General features: G+C 46.6%; 7 protein-coding genes across 11 annotated transcripts; 4 read left to right on the top strand and 3 right to left on the bottom strand.

The window, feature by feature from the left end:
- Positions 1–21: 21 nt before the first annotated feature.
- BDBG_06195 (rRNA processing protein gar2) lies at positions 22–2,469 on the top strand. Its single transcript, XM_002622969.2, has 3 exons — positions 22–327; positions 413–1,139; positions 1,206–2,469. The coding sequence occupies exons 1-3, from the start codon at positions 294–296 to the stop codon at positions 2,035–2,037; spliced, it is 1,593 nt and encodes a 530-aa protein (XP_002623015.1). The 5' UTR covers positions 22–293; the 3' UTR covers positions 2,038–2,469.
- Positions 2,470–3,270: 801 nt separating this feature from the next.
- On the bottom strand, positions 3,271–4,734 carry BDBG_06196 (protein GET1). Its single transcript, XM_002622970.2, has 3 exons — positions 4,324–4,734; positions 4,061–4,247; positions 3,271–3,895 (listed from the first exon to the last, which is right to left on the bottom strand). The coding sequence occupies exons 1-3, from the start codon at positions 4,408–4,410 to the stop codon at positions 3,549–3,551; spliced, it is 621 nt and encodes a 206-aa protein (XP_002623016.1). The 5' UTR covers positions 4,411–4,734; the 3' UTR covers positions 3,271–3,548.
- Positions 4,735–4,750: 16 nt separating this feature from the next.
- On the top strand, positions 4,751–6,788 carry BDBG_06197 (uncharacterized protein). The gene has a single exon (XM_002622971.2). The coding sequence runs from the start codon at positions 4,832–4,834 to the stop codon at positions 6,188–6,190; it is 1,359 nt and encodes a 452-aa protein (XP_002623017.1). The 5' UTR covers positions 4,751–4,831; the 3' UTR covers positions 6,191–6,788.
- Positions 6,334–8,164, bottom strand: BDBG_06198 (uncharacterized protein). The gene is made up of 3 exons (XM_002622972.2): positions 7,784–8,164; positions 7,563–7,647; positions 6,334–7,320 (listed from the first exon to the last, which is right to left on the bottom strand). The coding sequence occupies exons 1-3, from the start codon at positions 7,844–7,846 to the stop codon at positions 7,271–7,273; spliced, it is 198 nt and encodes a 65-aa protein (XP_002623018.1). The 5' UTR covers positions 7,847–8,164; the 3' UTR covers positions 6,334–7,270.
- On the top strand, positions 8,001–10,682 carry BDBG_06199. Of its 2 annotated transcripts, XM_031722497.1 has the most exons (4): positions 8,237–8,459; positions 8,627–9,493; positions 9,552–9,793; positions 9,886–10,682. In XM_031722497.1, the coding sequence occupies exons 2-4, from the start codon at positions 9,307–9,309 to the stop codon at positions 10,285–10,287; spliced, it is 831 nt and encodes a 276-aa protein (XP_031579745.1). In that variant the 5' UTR covers positions 8,237–8,459; positions 8,627–9,306; the 3' UTR covers positions 10,288–10,682. The 2 variants fall into 2 exon arrangements, with proteins under 2 accessions (XP_002623019.1, XP_031579745.1); XM_002622973.2 differs by having other exon boundaries at positions 8,001–9,493.
- On the bottom strand, positions 10,602–13,990 carry BDBG_06200. Of its 2 annotated transcripts, XM_031722498.1 has the most exons (4): positions 13,568–13,990; positions 13,122–13,507; positions 12,195–13,033; positions 10,602–12,135 (listed from the first exon to the last, which is right to left on the bottom strand). In XM_031722498.1, the coding sequence occupies exons 3-4, from the start codon at positions 12,209–12,211 to the stop codon at positions 10,923–10,925; spliced, it is 1,230 nt and encodes a 409-aa protein (XP_031579746.1). In that variant the 5' UTR covers positions 12,212–13,033; positions 13,122–13,507; positions 13,568–13,990; the 3' UTR covers positions 10,602–10,922. The 2 variants fall into 2 exon arrangements, with proteins under 2 accessions (XP_031579746.1, XP_002623020.1); XM_002622974.2 differs by having other exon boundaries at positions 10,708–12,135; positions 12,195–13,036; positions 13,122–13,956.
- On the top strand, positions 13,285–17,726 carry BDBG_06202 (longevity-assurance protein). 3 transcript variants are annotated; one of them, XM_031722500.1, is made up of 5 exons: positions 14,134–14,450; positions 14,505–15,023; positions 15,104–15,414; positions 15,618–15,905; positions 15,980–17,673. In XM_031722500.1, the coding sequence occupies exons 2-5, from the start codon at positions 14,882–14,884 to the stop codon at positions 16,655–16,657; spliced, it is 1,419 nt and encodes a 472-aa protein (XP_031579748.1). In that variant the 5' UTR covers positions 14,134–14,450; positions 14,505–14,881; the 3' UTR covers positions 16,658–17,673. The 3 variants fall into 3 exon arrangements, with proteins under 3 accessions (XP_031579747.1, XP_031579748.1, XP_031579749.1); XM_031722501.1 differs by having other exon boundaries at positions 14,520–15,023; XM_031722499.1 differs by having other exon boundaries at positions 13,285–15,023; positions 15,980–17,726.
- The last annotated feature ends 570 nt before the right edge of the window (positions 17,727–18,296 follow it).

Below are 18,296 nucleotides of genomic sequence, written 5' to 3' on the forward strand. Positions count from 1 at the left end.
GTGTTTGCAGGCATACAGGACGTCTCGTTCACTAACCTGTCCCTAATAATAAAGAGGTTGGCGGTGGAATCTCTTAAGTCTTTAGCTAGAGTGGCGCTAAACTGCGTTGAGTCTTGGCCCAAACCAAAGAGATCCATTATTGGAGCTACAGCGGATGTCTTGGCAACCATTTGCGAAAAGAAAAAATAATCTACGGAGGACATAATATTTCAAAACGTATCCCACCAAACTCATACAACGCCAGGTTTCAACTGCACCCCAATTTTCCCCAACGGCCCCTTCCGCTTGACACAATGGCCGTAGAGAAGAAAGACAAAAAGCGCAAGGGTTAGTTTATTGGTTGTTGTGTGATCCTACTTCTTCGTTTCCATTTTTATTTTTTTCCGGCACTGACGAATTTGTTTTTTCGTAGCTGCCATAGTCTCAGCCCAAACTACTGCGGACCCGCCGTCGAAGAAGTCCAAGAAGTCGACATCTAAGCCAGCTAAGGTTCAGGAGGATGTCCCCAAGCCAATTCTAAAGAAGCCCAAGGCAGCAGAGGCCACCAATAGTGATTTGCCCAAGTCTATTCCTATCAAGGTTACTAGCGAACCTGCGAGACAGATCCGGCCTCGAAAACGTGCTGCGGACTTTCTGAGCGATGACGAAGCGGAAGAGGGCGATCGCGAGAAGAGCAAGAAAAAGTCTGTCACATCTTCACCTGCTGCTGCAAAGTCTAAGAGTAGCGCGGCCGAAAAACCTAGCAAGAAAAAGTCAAAGAAGGCTGCTGAGGTTCCTCGGCCATCAGTTCCTTCTGCTGCTAAGAAAACTGCCACGAAAGCTGATTCTGGAAAGGAATCATTGAGCGCTAGTAAATCTAGCAAGGAGAGCAAAGATGTCACAGAAGCTTCCAAGGAAATCTCCAGGCAAATTGCGGAGGATGAGAACGAGGGAAGCGAAGGGGAAGGAGATGATGACCAAACTACTGCCTTGATCCAGGGGTTTGAAAGCAGCGGTGACGAAGACATATCTGGGGACGAAGGATTTGAGCCTGGAAAAGGGGTCCCCGCCATCCCAGATGCAAAGCAGATGAAGAGGAAGCTGCGTAAGATGAAGAAGAACACCACGGAAGCGGAGGAGCCAGGCACCGTTTACGTTGGGTAAGCTGCATATATAACTAACTCCTACAAATAGAGAATTATTAACTAACAACAATTATACTACAGCCGCGTTCCGCACGGTTTCTACGAGCACGAAATGCGCGCCTACTTCTCCCAATTCGGCCCCATCACTCAACTCCGCCTATCCCGCAACCGCACTACAGGTAGATCCAAGCACTTCGCATTCATCGAGTTCGCCTCCGACTCTGTCGCCAGAGTCGTCGCTGATACGATGGACAACTATCTCATGTTCGGTCACATTTTGAAATGTAAGTACGTACCCAAGGAACGTGTCCATCCGGAGCTGTGGAAGGGAGCGAACAAACGATTCAAAAGGACGCCGTGGAATGTTATTGAGAGGCGTAGAATGGATGCGGGGAAGACGAGGCAGCAGTGGTCTAAGAAGATTGAACAGGAGGAGGTGAGGAGAGCTGCCAGGGCAGAGAAGATGAAGGTGCTTGGTTATGAGTTTGAGATGCCGGCGTTGAAGGGGGTCGATGAGGTTCCTGTTGCGGTCGCCGGGGAGGGGGAACAGGGAGCAATTGATGGTGTGGAAAAGGAGCCATCTGCGGATAAACAAGAACAGCCTGCTGCCATTGAAGCTCCGACAAAGGATACAGACAAGCCCAATGGACATGTTGCTGACGCGGAGACTACTCCGAAGAAGGCCAAGAAGGAGAAAGAGAAGAAGGATACTCCTCCTGTAAAGGAGGCAAAAAGGACTGGCGAGGTGGAGAAGAAGAAGAAGGAAGGTAAATCTACCCCGAAGAAGGAGAAGGCAGTGGTGGATACCCCTGAGAAACCGGCAAAGGGTAGGGAGGGTAAAGCCAGCCCTGCAACTGCAGGGAAATCCGAGAAGAAGGGAGGAAAGTCCAAGGGGAAGAAGAGCAAGGCATAGAAAAGGATGCTTTGAGATTGGCCTTGAGTTTGATTTTGATCCTTGGTTATGTGACCGGTTGAAGGGGCTTCTTTTTTGCAAGCTTTTTTAAATTTCTTTGGAGTTCTTGTCTGTGTGTATACTTATATATTTATCTGTGGTTAAGTATTTAGAACCCTTTTGTTTTGAGGAATGTAGGACTGTATTTCCCCCTTTTTCCAACTGCTCAGCCTGTTATATATGCATTGTCTATGTGTGTTCAAACGGAGCTACAATTGCGGATATCAACGGTGGTTAGTGCTACCATTTACTGTCTCCGAGCTTTGGTCCAAACGAAGGGAAAAGGACGGTTGATTGTAACTTGTAATCTAGCAAAACCCTACGAAACACCATTTTCGAGTCGTATCCTTCATTCTTCATTGCTAAAAAATAAGATATCCAACTTCATACTGCCAAGACCATGTCACGTGAAAAACACACTAACCATATTTGTCCTAGTCCACTAGGCCATAACGAAAAAAAAAAAAAAAAAAAAATTCGAAAACCTCTCCTCTTCTTCTTTCCCCAACTCCTCGCTCAAAGAATCGCATTCAAAGCTTACGCACAGAAGAAGTCTTTCTTCTTCATACCATTACTCCTAGCTTTGGGAGAAAGTCCCCGGACACCCTGCGCCCTCGTCTTAAAACCGCGAGGGTTCCTCATGCAACAAGCCAGGCACTGCGGAAACGCGCCGCCATAGAAGCATTTTTCATAGCGGCTTACGCCTCTTTTCCCTTCCCTTCCTCTTTTCTCTCGAGGGAGAGGAAGGGCTCGTCTCCGTCCTAGCCCGACTCTTCAGATGTTTTATTCTGTGGAGGAAACAATGGTGGTTTAGATGGGGCGGGGTCTTTTGGCGAGGGGGAGGTTGCTATTCGTCGTGGTTCGATAGTCATGCGATTGCTTGGTTTCCCGCGTGTATTATTATTATATGTGTGTGGAGCCGGGTAACTCGATGGGGCTTATTCTTGAGGCGAGGAGTTCACCACTTTTTTTAATGTCAAAGGTCTGTAGCTTATGGAAAGCGGCGGTGATGGTTTCGTTTCATTTTCCGTCCTGTAAAGTACGGAGATTAAAGGGGCCTCATTGCAGAAGCCTTGTCGGATGGGCCAGACTTATTACTTTGGTTATTATATTCTTGTTCTGGGACCTCATTGGGTTTTTTTATCTTCTATTTTTTTTCGGTTCACGTGATGATTCGCATCATAGAGTCAAGCACTGAGGCTCATCAGAGCTGTTGAAGACTCAAATGATTAAAATATAATCTGATGGACATGAAGATATGTGTATATTTAAACTTACTCCGCACGGCTGAATATTTGGATTAGCAGAATTAAATGACCTTACGTTTTTACTACTTTTATTCTCTTTTCAAAAGTATCATTAGTTTGGTATGTAAATCAGACATGAACATCGTGTATGGTATGTATATACATGGCATGCAACTAAACAAAACATAGCATAAATTTCCTTTTATCGTAGACATCCATTGCCACTCACTGGCTTTTCTTGCCTTCCTTCTCTCCCACACCTGCTCCAACTTTCATTCCCTCCTTTTTCGACGCGGATACAAATCCCATAGTAGCTCCCACCGCATCTCCGACCAATGCAACAACAGTAGCGCACGCGCCGCCCCAGATCTGTATACTCACAGTACCCATCGGCGCACGGGGGAAGGACAACACCCACTGCACCTGCCAAGGAATCCATCCTGGCGGCAAAGTGAAAATCGGCCTTTTGGAGTACCAGAATTGCAGGAAGAGCATTAGCCCGGAAGTGGCTGCCCAGCGGACGGATTTGACAGTCATGTCGAAGGAGGATTTGCATTGGGTGAGTTCGTTGTCTGTTGGTTTCCCGTTTTTTACTAGGTCAGAATGGTGTATATTTGTTTTTGTGCTGGGATTTCGAGCACGTCTCGAGTCCTATTTTTTTCTCTCTTCATTCGGCACAAAAACAACGGGCGGGTCCAAAAAGAATGATATGAAGAGCGTAATGCATTCAAACATACTCTTAGCTTCATATGTCTCCAACGCCTTATCATGTCTCCGTCTCAACTTGGCCCATTTCGCAAACTCATCTTGTGAACTGGTTGCGTTCATTTCGCGCTTAAGTTGTATAACTTCTCTTTTCAACCGGCGCTGTTCCCGGGCCATATGTGAGGTGCCTGTGGGCAGCTTGATATAAAAGAGCCATAGCTGCGAAGGAACGCATCCATTAGCTTTTTGCTATTTTCTAGAGCATGGAGAGAAGGAGGGAGGGGCGCATTCGCACCAAGCTATCTATTGTAGCTGCACCAATCGTATTAATCACATATATTACGATGTTAAGTAACAGGATGGTGATGAGTAGTGAGGGCATTTTCGCGAAATATGCCTTGTAGTTGGGCTAAAGAGGAATGATCGGGGAGCGGATGGAGATGCGCTCAACGGGGTTGCGAACGAATGAAGCTTTGGCATTTGGTTGCTGAAGAAGTGATCGAGGTGGCGATGCGGTTCTCCAGCGTCCTCTCATGGGAATTCAGTATTTCATTGCTCTGGACAATGAAGCACTTGCGACGATTTTCTGCTGTTGAGTTGTCTTCGACAAGGAAGTTGGCGAAGTTTCTGTTTGTCTTGTTTGTCTGGACTGAGGGAGCTTGGGCCAGCTATACTCCACGTGATAACTGGTGCAGCAAGATCTCCCCCACAACCTCCGAATACCTCGATGTGTATACACATCTCCTCACTTTACAGACACCCAATGACTTCCTAAGTCTAGAAATAGATCTTTTTATATCCAAATGTCCTCGCCCCAGAATTATCATGAGACCCTAACCAAGCTCCTCGAGAGTAGAGGCAATCAAATCTTCGACATCCACTTCCTTCCTGATGGCTTCGGTGACCTCCTTCAAGAGGGGAATGAGATAGGCATCAGCAAGAAAGCCCTTGTACAATGCTTCATAAAAGCACGGCAAATATTCTTCTCCCTCCCCACACTACAGCAGGAACTCAAGACATCCGAACCTAGCAGGAGTCAAAGGCATAGCGCGCCAAAAGCATCATTCGATGACGCCCTTCAATTTCCACCCGGAGCGAACACCAACCTCCATTCCTCCCCCCAATGCCTCCTCCCCCAAACTGAAATCCTCCTCCTCCTTGACTCCGAACACCTAACCGCCTGTAACTGGCGGAAGCGCAGATTATGCTCATTGAAAGAAGAAACCCAATCACAATGCCCCACCCCCGCAAACCAATACCTCTCCACCTTGCACACCGAAATCTCATTTACTACAACAATCCTCCGCTCTCCACTCTACCGTCACACGAAATCTCCCGTGTTATGGTACCACCGGAAATGGACCATGATGCAGCTTTTGGACCTCTGCCGCGATGACCCCGTTGCAGCATTTGCTGGCTCGCATCATTTGCCGCATTATGGCGCTGATACTGATACCAATGCTGCCGTGAACCAGATCCTAAACTATGAAGTATCCATCGTGCTACAGGCGGGCACGCATCACCCGAAAAATTATTACGCGTTTAGCTACCTCCGAGAGTTTATGGGGTTATTCGCCAATGCTCTTGCGGCTGCCCGATGTCAGGTACTATTAGCGACTACCACGACGACAGGACTGCAGCAATCGGCAATGATACGGCTAGGAGTCCTTGCGAGGATGGTTCTTGGAACGGTGCATACATGGTGTCTTGCATATTCGCACCGGCGGGATATTTCTGCTTGGAGCCTTTTGCTTTGGTTGTTGGAGGTTGTGGGAGAGGCCGATGGGGATGGGGATGAGGATAATGGTGATGCGAGTACATTGAGGAAGACGATTGTGGATAAAACTGCACTATTGGGCGCGGAAGTTTCATGGGATGGAGAGGGGTTGTGGATCTTTGTGGATCTTGCTATGAAGAAGTTTGGGGTTGATGTTGATTGGCTGGCTAGGGAGTCTGGAGGGCCAGACGCTGAGCGTGGTGATGTTACTGTGGACGACATAAATTGTCCTGGCACTGCTCCTGCTCCTGCTGCTGGCGTCACTACCGCTACCGGAAACCCTCCCTTCTCTTCACATTCCAATAAACGTTGGAAGATATGGATTCGTAGAATGCAAACGTCGCAGAAGCGGAATGCCGCGACGATTGTAAATGACAATGGCTGAAGCCACCAAATAATTATGAAATGGGAGTAACATTCATTCCCTCGCTGGCTCCTCGCATTTAAGCAACAGCCTAGGCAGCTTGCTTACTGCGTTATGATGATAAAGCAATTAGCATAACTCCTCCAGCGTCAATCAAAAAAGGAGGGGAAGAAAGTTGACTTGATTCTAAACCAACAGCTGCCTTGGCATTATCAAGTTTTCTGCTAACAGATAATAAAAAGCAACGGTAGCTAATAATAACAGTTCCAGTACAGTACAGTCCGTTGCGCCAGGGTATATTAGCCCAAACTCGTGGAAAAGGTGAGGTGAGAAAATGCACAAGCATTGAAAACCGAATCACATCTTGACAATTGGCAATATCTCCAAATTTGGGCGTAGTACTATAACTGAGTCGTTCAAAAGGGGAATCAAAGTTGAAAACGTGAAAAAGAAGGGGGGTTGTAGGATAGACGCTCGCATATAAAACTTGAATTTATTGAGGTAAAGGGGAAGAGTGAAAGTTTGTAAGGATCACGACGCCTTCGCTAAGCAAAACAACGATGACAACGACAAAAACAGAAATAATGAAAAAAAGAAAATTGTTAATTCATCATGTGCCTAGATTTCATCTCAAGATAGGGAACGTAAGAAAGTTGGAAAGAGTAAAAAGGAAAAGCTCTGTCTCTTAAAGCTCCCACCCCTTATTTGTATGTCAGAAAAAGCCAAAAGGCACACATACACAATTCCATTTAATAAGGTCAGGAAACCAAAACCATTCTTTTCTGCACTTGTCTGATTCTCTCCTCCGCCCCCACCACAATCCATAACAACCTTTCTCTGTCCTTGTATATCTTCAAGTTTATTGTGCCAATTTGAATCGACCGGTCTTGTCTGATCTCAGGATAGAGAAGGTTTGTGGTGGGGGAAAGTAGACATATACACATATAAAACATATATATATACAAAATATATGTGTACACGCTTAGAACCGCGCTTAAGAAAGGAAAAAAGTATCCTTGGCTAAGGGAGGCACATTTTATTCAATCGTTTCCCCACAGGTCGGAAGTCAGGTAGACAAACGGATGACGGCGCGCGTTGGCTTTATTTCTTCTTGCCAGCGGCAGCGGCTTCAGCGGCCTTTTTGGCATTTGCTATTTGAGATTAAGTGGGTTAATTTCGAGCTTCCCTTTTGCAAGTGACAGGTAATTTGGACGTGAGGCAGAGAGAGGCCCGGGACAGACACACACACACACACACACACACAGAGAGAGAGAGAGAGAGAGGTGTACAAACAGAGGTAGATAAAGCAAAAGCAATAAGAATACATGGAAGTGAGAGTCAATCTGATATTTGGAGTATTCAGCTTAGCATGTTGGGGCGAAGGCAGACGTACCTGCTTCTTGCTTCTGGCGCATGATGGCGGCCTGGGCTTCCTTTGTACGGGCGTACTCGGTGCCGGACTGGGTGTTTTTCTTCTTCTGTTAAGAGTGAAAGACAGGTATACATTAGTTTTCGGTCAGGGATGAGATTTTACTATATATATATATACTTGGTTAATTCCCCGTCCCCAAGACATGAGCTGGGGAGTGAGGCGGAGAGGAAAAAGACACGGACCTGCGCAGCTAGCTCTTTCTGAGTCTTTTCGCGGGCCTTCTCACGTTGATTTCCACGAGCCATAGTGACAGTGTGTTTGAGAAGAGCAGTTGAGAGTCAAGGGTTAGCGATGGTGCTGGCTATGGAAAAGGACGGTGGAGATGCGATCAACGGAGCATCGGAAATCCAACAAAAGTGGCTTTGTACAAAGATAATGTTTGACAGCACAGCGGGCTCCTAATGACTAAGACATGACTAATATTGGAGATTAGGCCGGCGTTAAGAAATTGTACCTCTACTGAGTGGAACGGAGTGTATGCTTAAAATAACACACCAGAACTGTCTGCCAGTGTCTGGAAGATGCTGTTCACAAATATTTTCTATGCCCAGTAATAATAATTCTGAAATCCAGTGCTCGACAAGGGGGAAGACTATTGTTTCTCTTCCATCTCTTCTTTTTTCGCTGTTCCCAGTTATCACGTGATCTATCCCCTGGCGGCTAATCCCGCGCCAGGGCCCGTGCTGACCAATAATGCGGCTCTTAGCCCGTCGCAGAGCCCCGCCTTCGAAACAACAACCACCCGTCCGTGTTTCATCCAACCACGTCCAACATCATCCTCAACATTCGCTGCCATCCAGTCCCTGGCCTGTCGCCTTGCGGTGTTGTGGTGCTAGGGGACTGGCTTGAAAGATGGCAGTCCGTGCTGCCCAATATCTCCAGTCTGCAGAACAACATCATGAAACCCAACTTCCCTCCTTAGCGACGTCTCTTGTCCTGACAGCCCTGTGAATGGTGCCTTAAAATATCCAGCGCCAATGAGGTCGCCTTAAGAGGACTCCGAACTGATTCTACATTTATGACAGAATGGGGATGTATCAAATCATATCAACACATGGAATGACGCGAGTGACTACCGCCATTGTGGGCCGTGGGCAGTTGACCCGGTAGAAGTCTATGGTTATTGTTTCTCGGTATTCACCATTTCTTGCTGTTTCATGAAGCAGCTTCATGAAGGCTATTTTCTTTTTTCTTCTGCTCTCTTCACTGCTCAGCCTACGCCCATTGTTCCATTTCTTGCTCTTCTGTGCCTTCTCTCTCTTCACATTTCGTTCTTCGTTTCTTCCCTATTTCCCGTCCTTTCTCGAGCTTTCAAGCTATATTGGGTGTTTGCCTTTGACGGCGACGAGTTGATTAATTATGTCCCTTTCACTACTATACTAATATTTTCCTTTCATTGATTTCGCATTGATACTATTCTTCTTCAATAACTTCTATCAACACGGACAGAGCTCCTCCTACCGGGCAATTCCATAAATTTTCAACGCCTTGACGCTTCATTCCTTCTTCTTAATTTCTATCTCAAACACTTCCTAACTCAAAGACTCATACTTTTATCCAGCCTCAAAACCGTTTTCTGGATTTAACCACTGTTATCGAATTTATACTTTAACATTAAAATCGTTCCCTTTCCGTGGCCTGGGGACCTTGGATTCCACCCCAGTCGCTGCTTTATTTTCATCAGTCGCCTGTCAGCCTTTCAAAAATGACAGCCGTGGTCAAATCCCTGGCTGGTCCAGGTTATATCATTTTGAATGCCGTACGGGTCTTCAACATAATCTGTCTCCTTTGTATTATCGCTGCATGTTCAGTTTTACTCATCAAGACTTCCACTCCCACCAATTTCTTCGTTTTTGATGCGATGCATCGAGTTATTATAATTGCTGTCAGCAGTAAGAAACCACTATGTTTTCTCCTGCTTGGTGGATCATTCTAACAAAAATCACACAGTATTCCTCATTATCTCTGAAGTAGGCTTTTTTGAGGCCTGGTTTCATGAATACTGGGGTTGTTTCGGTAGACACTCAAGCTTCCTCGCCCTTGGAATCACCATGGTTCTCCTCGGCATATCAACGATAGGATGTTTGAATAGAGAAGACATGAACAAGGACACAATCGGCTTCACCTTCTGGCAACTTGTTCTAGGCGCCGGCATTATCACCATTGTGTTTGGATTTGTTAACATCGCCGTAGTATGTCCTTCCCCCTTCCTCTAAAGCTGTGTCCTGTCTCAGACTCTTTTGACTCCCAATAACTTACCATCACCAACCACACCTCCACATAGACCTTCATCTACCGAACCAAAAAAACAGGCTTAAAAGCCCGCCACATCCGCACTGACGGTGCCGTCGCCCCGGGCGCCATCCCTTCACTCAACAACCTCAGCCGCGGGCACAAATCCTTCAGACTGAAACGCGAGGACTCCCTACCTGTCTACCGCGAGAGCGACGATGCACTCTCGCAATCAAAATACTCACGCTCCTTGCGCTCGCCCATCAGCACCACCCCTTCCATGCGTACCGTGCCTTCTAAATATCGGGTGAATATTTCCCAGCCCATCGTTGAAAATCACGAACAGTTCGAGAAGTTTTCTAGGAGTTCAGGGGGGAGCCACCCGGAGCATCCGGCGAACAACCCTGTGCGTCTTTCTACACGTCGATCGGATTGGGATGGCAGTGATATATGACACGTTGAGGAAGCTAGGCGGCGCCAAAAGTACAGAGCAAATTGAGAGGTGATATGAATTATGAGGGGAAGGAGAGGGAGCTAGCGATGACGCTCTTACTGTCTTACTGTCCCTCCTATCGAGCTACATCGATCTTGAACTTTTCTTGTGTATTTGTATTGGGCATTTTTCCCTTTGTCTTTTGTGATTTTAGAGCGCGTGATGTATCTGTCTTTATCCGTCTGGACATGTTTGCGAGTTGTGGCGTAATTTCGGTAGCCTTTGGTTTCCGCTGGCGAAGGTTGGGATTTGTATGCTGTTCATAATTGTGACACGTTCGGGGCTTTGTCTATGTAATCATGGGTGTCAACTACGCTTCATTTACAGTACAATTTTAGTATTACAGTTGTTCCTGGTGAATGTTCACTTTTTCATCTCCGTTTTCGTCGTAAATTGCGTACACTCATCTTCCACGCGGCTAAGATAGAATCGTACAGTTCAAGTACGGGTACAACCTGAATAAAGATGAAAAGCATTCAATTCTATTGTATTTTGTATATCGAACTATACCAACCCCTCTTATCTAGATAACCCAATAAAAAAAAACCGCATAGAGAAACAGAAAAACCAAAGTAGAAAAAGTAAAACAATCCATCTTAACTTCCATTCCCATCCCTATCACCACTATCATGATCATCATCATCCCCCCTCTCCAACCCGGCCGTAACCCCCTCAACATACGAAGAAGCCTCAACCCCCAACTGCCCAATATCAACCACATCCCCCTTGCCCCCCGCATTTCTCTTCTGCATAACCCTCCTCATAGCCCTAACAACCTCCTCCTCCTCCCAAACACTCCCTCCTTCCCCGACCCCTGATGTTCCCAACGACGAACCGCCGCAAGAACCCTCCATGGCCACCACAGCCGTCCAATACGCGTCATCCGTCGCTTTCAACCCGCGATCCCGCACCGTCGCATTCCGCACGACGCTGACCGCATGAACTTTCGCCGTGGCGCTGGCTAGGGTCGCTGAGACGTTCGCGACGAGTTCCTCTGCGACCTCTGCCGGGGTTGGTGGTATGTAGAAGAATCTATTCGTGCCCGCGAGGTAGATGGTGGCGGCGGCTAGGGCGTCGAAGATGGTGAAGGAGAGCAGGCGGAGGGTGGTGAGGCGGTTGTGGAAGCTTGTGGGGATTTCGTGCGGGTTTAGAGGAGGGGATGTCTTGTGCGCTGTTGCATTGGAGGTGGAGGTAGGGTTATAGAATGCGACGAGTAGAGTTTCGATGAGGAGGAGGGAGAGGGCTGTCAGGGTGAATTTGGAGCGGAAGCGGCTAGCGCTACGCCCTGTGAGCGGGTTTGAGGTTACAAGGCCTATTATTAGGAGGTGGAGGAGGTGGGGGAGGAAGGTGTGTAGGGGTAGGTAGTAGAGGAGGTATGTTGTTTCGTCACCCGGGGTGCAGAAGGGGCAGTTTAGGAGAGTTTCTGGGCCGTAGCGGAGGTAGAGCTTCCGGGAGGCTTGGGAGGTGAACTTTGCTTTTAGCTGGGTGTCGAGGTTTGTCAGGGTGTTGTTCGGGCGGAGGCGGGCGAGGCGAGCGAAGAGGAGTTCTGTCGGGGTCGTCAGGCGGGACTGGGTGAGGGCGAAGATGTTTGGGGACGGGGCGTGTGGGTTTAGACCCGTCCAGGCGGGGAGGGAGAGGAAGAGGAATAGAGAGGTTGTGACGAAGAGGATGTTCAGTGCGACAGCTGCTGAGGATGGCAAAGGCCGTGGTGGCTGTGGTCGTTGGGTGAGCGAGGAGCGGATAGAGGAGTAGAGCGATCTCGCCTTGCGGAAGAGGAGCGGGGAGAAGAAGATCAGGAGGGTTTTGTAGCTAGAGATTTTTTGTTTAGTTTAGATTTGACCAGAGAAGATAGATTGGAGAAGACATACGTATCGTAGTTACCCATGATGACGATGGCGGGTGGCGGAGGCCAGCTCGCGAGAGGTAGAGAGAGAGAGAGAGGGAGAGAGAGTTGTTGGAGTTGGAGAGATGTCCGGATTAGAGCCGAGAACTAGAGACAGAAGCGCTTCAACAAAGAACAGAAAAGACCTATCTATTTCACATTAATTATAATAAATAGTAATTATTATTATCCTTGATATAGAAAATGGCGATTCGTACAAAAGAAATGCAAAGTCGTCCGAGACCTTAAATTGAGCACTGCTATATGTGTACAGTACTGTTACTGTGAGTACAACTTCTTCGGCGCTTAAACCGACAAGGATGATGATATCATTCTTGTCCAGAACTTAAGAGCCAGACAGAGCTTGCGTCTACAGTATATAACCCGCTACAGGTTTAAAAAACAAAGCACAAGCAATTTCCTTTTTCATGGAATAGCTCTAGGTACACCAGAGATAGCCGCGCGTTGTCCTGTGTTTCGAATGGATGAGGGATGAGATCTAAATGTGCGTGAAGTGGAATGAATGAATCTTCACTGAAGAAACTCCTCTTTTTATTTCATGATAAATCAAAGGGTCCCATCACCCACCATACATATATCTTCCTCAACGCCCGTAATCGTAATCTGTAAAGTAGATAAATTTGAGAGAGTGGTTCATTTGGGCCGGGGCGTAAAATTCATATCTACAGCGTAGATGTACTCCTGTATACTGTAAGGTAGACAACACTCCCATGAACCAAGAGGATGCGGGAATATCAAACTAATATCCTTCATGGTCTCTGTGATGTACCACTGCGCAAGGCATGATGGATACATATCGAACTGCTGCTTAACCAATATGTCTGTGTTGGAGTTATTCTTGATATAAAAGCCCTTGCCCAATGAATGGGGCGCACGAATTTGGCTCACTTACGCGAACCTAAAGATGTGTCCAATCAGGACATCAGGATAGCGCAAGTGTGTCCGGGATCCCACCTAGTCTGGCGTCGGGACGGCGGCGGCGAATTTTGCTTGAACTAGCTCGTCAAACCAAGGGACAAGCTGCGGGGGCCTTGCGTGGCTGGGGGTCCCTCTCCCGTGAGTATTCCAAGGTTTGTGTTCAGGGCATTCAGGTACGGGGTGCAGAGATGTTGGAACGCTATGCTGTGTCCTTGTGCAGCGTTATTTGTACGCTCTGATATGCAGGGGCGGTTGAGAACAGCGTGGATTGAGTTGGAGAAGGGAGAGAAGTCGATCAAAGATATTAGATGAAGAAACCACGCAAGCCACATTTTTTTCCGCACGGGAGGGATGAAGCAACTAGAATTTGAGAATTTGATCAGATCCAGATACGAGTTATAGATAGCTAGAGGGGTAAACCTTGTCCGAACCAGCAGGACAATTCCTCATTCCTCAGATATTGATGGTAGATTCAGCTGCAAACCCTCCATGACGCCGGTGGACAGGATGCAGCTAATAAGCAACCGAGGCTACAGGCGGCTGGTCAGATGAACAGAGGCATGCAACTTGACGTCTTCTCGTCTTCATAGCGCGTGGTCAATTGGGCGAGAGTGATTGGGAATTCGGCGAGAGGATGCAAAAACGAAGACGGCGATGAGAGAGGGGAAAGGCGGGATGGGTGATGTTGGTTTTGTTGAGGAGCAGGTACCTGTACAAGATTTTGCACTGAAGCAACGCTTCTGGGCGTGTACCGGTACCCAACTCCGCATTCAACAGTATTCCGTATTCCATGGCAGATTGACCGTGTTAGTCTGAATAACTGAAGACTCAAGAGGATTAAAGATGCCAAAATAGTTCCATTATTCCATAGTTATATTTCCGTACTCAGCTTGTACGTGTATTTGTGCTTCATCCAATTTTTAGAGACCAAGCCAATGAGATAAATATTAAAATAAATACTGAAGAATATTTAAACAAATAAATAAATGCAAGACGTTTTGGTTTTGCTATGGAATCTATCTACTAAATACTCTATTTACTTCCCAGCCCAATCTCCCTTTTTTTTTTTTTTTTCCCCTTTTTCATTGTATGTAAATAAGTTAAAGCTGTCTGGTTTGGTTGCTGAGTCTGCCGCTGTTGGTGTTGCTGAGTTGCGTGCGAGTCCAAGTCCACATCCACATCCGCTTCCACTTCCAACTTCTCCTATTTATTTAAATATCTTCATCTCTGTTTCATCTCCTTTCGGTTCCTTGTCTACACCCTCTCCCCCGTCCCTCTCCACTCGTTTGTCCGCCTTGTTGCTGTACGTGTTCGTCCTCTGGCTGGATGTTCCATTCTCTCTTGCTAAATAACCTAGCTTGAACACCTCCAGAGCTCTCTCTCTCCCTGTCCAGAAAACTTTCCGAGGGTTTCACACTCCACAACGCCTCACCAGGAACGAGATCCCACAATCCAGACGACGAAAAATAACCACCTCTTCCATCCCCTCTCCAACGACTCCATCCCCATTAATATACACTCAGGCGATTTACTAGCTTCGATATCGTCGGTGTCCGCGACCAATTGGCCCCGAAATCTCAGTCTCGTCGCTCCGCTCGCGGGTAGTTTCCCTCCCCGCGTCCGCAGGCGACACTTATAACAGAAGCTCCACCACAACTGCTTGCGCACCATATTGCCCGTTCGAACGGCTCTCTGTAGCTGGGCGGTTATCGCCACGGCTACCCTTTCTATACAATGGTGAAGACCCTCTCCAGCCAGCCCAATTCAGTTTCCGAAGTCAATGCCTGTGTTTCTCCCATGGAAGGCTGTCGGGCGGCCAAGATGAAGCCAAAAGAGGAGACCAATTTTCGACAATGGGTGCTGCAAAATCAGATAGGTAAATATAAACTCTACCCTCTTATCTATTTGATATCCCATTATTCAAACACTGATACAATTATGTCTGTCTGTATATAGGTATCTGCATCACCATCCTCACAATGATATTCGCCCTGCACAATCTCTATCCATCTCTAAGACCGTACACCTCCCCTTTCCTGCAATTACCGCACTACCAGCCTGAGAAGGGTACATATGTCCAGGGTTGGGATGATCTTTATTTTGCCATGGGAGGCGTTCTGGCATTCACTGCCGTCAGGGCGATCGCTGTCGAGTGGATCTTCCAGCCCCTTGCCCGAAGATACGGTCTGAAGCATAAGGCCGCCGTCCGGTTGGCGGAACAAGGCTGGCTTCTTGTTTACTATTTTGGTTTCTGGACTTACGGAGTGGTAGGTTCCTACTATTTGTTTATGTGTCTCAATGCGCGGCCTTCTTTTCATTGCATTGTTGAATTTTGAATCTCCTGCCACCCCCCCCTCCTCCCCCCCCCGGGGGGGGGGGGGGGGGGAAACACACACAAACATCAAAATTTCCTCTCAAAAGATAGGAAAATGCTTTGCTAATTCTGTTTTAATCCCTTTGCTTTTTATAGTGCCTTTGGTACCATTCTAAATACTGGAATAATTTCCGCGAGATATGGACCGACTGGCCTTCCAGAGACATCTCCGGCGTCTTCAAGTGGTACTGCCTGACACAGCTGGCGTTCTGGTTCCAACAGATCATCGTCATCAACATTGAGGAGAGGCGGAAGGATTACTATCAGATGCTGGTTCACCACATCGTCACAAGCACTCTTTTAGGCTCTGCTTATGTCTATGGCTTCTACAACGTCGCCAACGTCGTCCTCTGTATCATGGACATCGTCGATTTCCTGCTGCCGGTAAGACGCACATTTCCACTTCTACCATGGGGAATCAACCTGTCAACAGTCTAACCGGTAAATAATAATTATAGGCCGCAAAAATCCTTAAATACCTCGGATACGAACGCGCCTGCACCGTAGGGTTCATAGTCTTCCTCGTCACCTGGGTAATATCGCGCCACATCATCTACAACCTCCTTTGGTGGTCTATCTACGTCAACGTCCCCGACGTTATGCCCTACGGCTGCTACTCCGCCACGACAACGAAGATGATCTCACCCGCTGCCAACACCACCCTGGACAACGGCGCCGCATCCATAGACCTAAACAACTGGAACCACCTCCTCCACCCATTCCAAGACCTGGGCGGCCGCATCTGCATGAGCCCGCGCATCAAATGGGTGTTCCTCTCTTTCTTGCTTTTCCTACAGATCCTCGCCCTTATATGGTTCACGATGATTCTGCGTGTGGCTGTTAAGGTGCTGAAGAGCGGGTCAGCGGAGGACTCACGGAGCGATGACGAAGGGGAGGAGGAAGAAGAAGTGAATTCGGAGACTACGAGGATGGGTGGAAATGGGACAATTGCTGGTGTTCGTGATGGGATTAATGGTAATGGGACCGCGATCGTTTCGGGCAGTTCTACTTCATCGTCAACCGCGCAGGGTCATCATCCTGTGCGAATTCGGACGGGTCGGGGCCGGGTTACGTTGAGTGATCAGAATGACCGGAAAGCGTTGTTGGGGCGCATTGGGTGTGATAAACCCTCATGAAAATGGGTAAAATCTATTTCCCCCCCTTTTTCTACGAGCACATTTTTTGTTCTTTTTTTTCAATTTGGTTCGATTTGATTTAATTGAAGATGAAAACCAGATTTCTGCAATATCTAGTTCTCTTTTTTATATATTTTGTTTCTACATTCTGATATTTCTTTTCCTGCTTTTCTTTCATACCCTCACTTTATTTTAATCTGCGCTGTTAGTATCAGTCACATCTATTTACTTCCTGATTCCTGCTTGTACCCATTTCCGTCTTCCTTCCTTTCTTTTTATATTCTAACAGGCCTCTTTTACATCACTTACCATGCCTGCATCATGAATTCCCTTCCGTTTTGCTGCTAGCTTTACCCCGCCATTCACACCATGAAAGACCTTGCTTGACCTTTTCCCCCTTCTCAACCTCCCTCCACAGACTAACAACAGGTCCGTCATTTTGTTTACACAAATTTGAGGGATTATTCATGCCTGATCATGTTTTCTCCATACATACATACATTGATGTCCAAATGACTTCCCCACGTTGCAGCTCTGTTGTTATATCGGCTCTGATCATTGGTATGGTTTATCGTTTGTCTAAATCCAGGGGATGGGATGAGTGAAGAATATGCTGGGATGGATGATATGACCAGAGAGTTTTTCCTATTTTGTTTAAACGTTCAATATGCACACCTATTCTGTTTTGATTTTGATTTTCCGCTTTGTTTTTTTTGTGTTTATTACTTTGCTCGCCCAGATACCACCCTTTTTAAACGGACATATTATATATACCCAGCTAAGTAGGTTTTGTTAGATTTTTTTTTTTTTTTCCGCCCTTCTTTTCGTTCGATGTTGCTCAGATGAGGATTTATGTGATTTAGCTACAGAAGACTGAATTGAGCTTGATTACTTCTAAAAGAGTGTCTGTAGTTTTCAGCTGCCCACATATTTGAGATTTTATTTAACTATATCATGGTCACTACTGGCCAGGCTGTTATCTGTATGTACAGTACATTGTCTCTGAAATTCCCTAATGATGAGATATATATATATATATAAGATTTTATATTCTCAAACTCTCTCCTTTAATAACAGATGTCTAAAGATTTCTAATATAATAGTATTCAAACGGAAAGTATCATATATTTCTCAATAAAGTCATTAAAGCTCAACATAGTCTTCTTTACTTAGCTCTCTACAATGCAAGAGTATGAACGGTTTGATAAAACATAGGAGGTTATTTTACTAATTGAGGGGGCAGACATCTATTAGGGACATATGTAAGAAGCCTATAGTATAGGCCTTAACTGTGCGTAAATTTCAGTGCGCGCGATGGATATCTATACTGATATCATTTGAGAGCATATCAAAGTGAGAAGAGACGGCGGTTGTGAGAGAGAAGAGCTTCATTCATAGCCATGTTTTCGTTCGTTTGCGCCTCTCAAATATCCCGACACTGTTCCGTTCATAGTACTGAGCAGAAGGGGTGGCGCTCACGAAACTCTACGGTATATACATATAATACATGATCCGCCCAATGTACATGTACATGTACAGTGTAATAATATATCTGTCTGTCTGTCTGTGATAGCCATTTTCGAGACATCAACAGTCAACCACCCTTCCCCTACATACCACCCAACCGCCCGCCCCAAAG

Source organism: Blastomyces gilchristii, assembly GCF_000003855.2.
Source record: "Blastomyces gilchristii SLH14081 genomic scaffold supercont1.15, whole genome shotgun sequence".
NCBI classification, from domain to species: domain Eukaryota; kingdom Fungi; phylum Ascomycota; class Eurotiomycetes; order Onygenales; family Ajellomycetaceae; genus Blastomyces; species Blastomyces gilchristii.

What these genes read in the sequence shown, in the direction of transcription:
- BDBG_06198 (XM_002622972.2), bottom strand. Translation starts at nt 7,846, where the DNA reads ATGGCTCGTGGAAATCAACGTGAGAAGGCCCGCGAAAAGACTCAGAAA. An exon ending in AGAAAGAGCTAGCTGCGCAG is followed by an intron (nt 7,648 to 7,783) that starts GTCCGTGTCTTT and finishes CACTCTTAACAG; the next exon opens with AAGAAGAAAAACACCCAGTC. An exon ending in GCGCCAGAAGCAAGAAGCAG is followed by an intron (nt 7,321 to 7,562) that starts GTACGTCTGCCT and finishes AATCTCAAATAG; the next exon opens with CAAATGCCAAAAAGGCCGCT.
- BDBG_06202 (XM_031722499.1), top strand. Translation starts at nt 14,882, where the DNA reads ATGGTGAAGACCCTCTCCAGCCAGCCCAATTCAGTTTCCGAAGTCAAT. An exon ending in GGTGCTGCAAAATCAGATAG is followed by an intron (nt 15,024 to 15,103) that starts GTAAATATAAAC and finishes GTCTGTATATAG; the next exon opens with GTATCTGCATCACCATCCTC. An exon ending in TCGTCGATTTCCTGCTGCCG is followed by an intron (nt 15,906 to 15,979) that starts GTAAGACGCACA and finishes TAATAATTATAG; the next exon opens with GCCGCAAAAATCCTTAAATA.
- BDBG_06199 (XM_002622973.2), top strand. Translation starts at nt 9,307, where the DNA reads ATGACAGCCGTGGTCAAATCCCTGGCTGGTCCAGGTTATATCATTTTG. An exon ending in TATTATAATTGCTGTCAGCA is followed by an intron (nt 9,494 to 9,551) that starts GTAAGAAACCAC and finishes AAAATCACACAG; the next exon opens with TATTCCTCATTATCTCTGAA. An exon ending in GATTTGTTAACATCGCCGTA is followed by an intron (nt 9,794 to 9,885) that starts GTATGTCCTTCC and finishes ACCTCCACATAG; the next exon opens with ACCTTCATCTACCGAACCAA.
- BDBG_06196 (XM_002622970.2), bottom strand. Translation starts at nt 4,410, where the DNA reads ATGCCCTCACTACTCATCACCATCCTGTTACTTAACATCGTAATATAT. An exon ending in CAGCTACAATAGATAGCTTG is followed by an intron (nt 4,248 to 4,323) that starts GTGCGAATGCGC and finishes GTTCCTTCGCAG; the next exon opens with CTATGGCTCTTTTATATCAA. An exon ending in GGAGACATATGAAGCTAAGA is followed by an intron (nt 3,896 to 4,060) that starts GTATGTTTGAAT and finishes GGAAACCAACAG; the next exon opens with ACAACGAACTCACCCAATGC.
- BDBG_06195 (XM_002622969.2), top strand. Translation starts at nt 294, where the DNA reads ATGGCCGTAGAGAAGAAAGACAAAAAGCGCAAGG. An exon ending in GAAAGACAAAAAGCGCAAGG is followed by an intron (nt 328 to 412) that starts GTTAGTTTATTG and finishes GTTTTTTCGTAG; the next exon opens with CTGCCATAGTCTCAGCCCAA. An exon ending in CCAGGCACCGTTTACGTTGG is followed by an intron (nt 1,140 to 1,205) that starts GTAAGCTGCATA and finishes ATTATACTACAG; the next exon opens with CCGCGTTCCGCACGGTTTCT.
- BDBG_06197 (XM_002622971.2), top strand. Translation starts at nt 4,832, where the DNA reads ATGTCCTCGCCCCAGAATTATCATGAGACCCTAACCAAGCTCCTCGAG.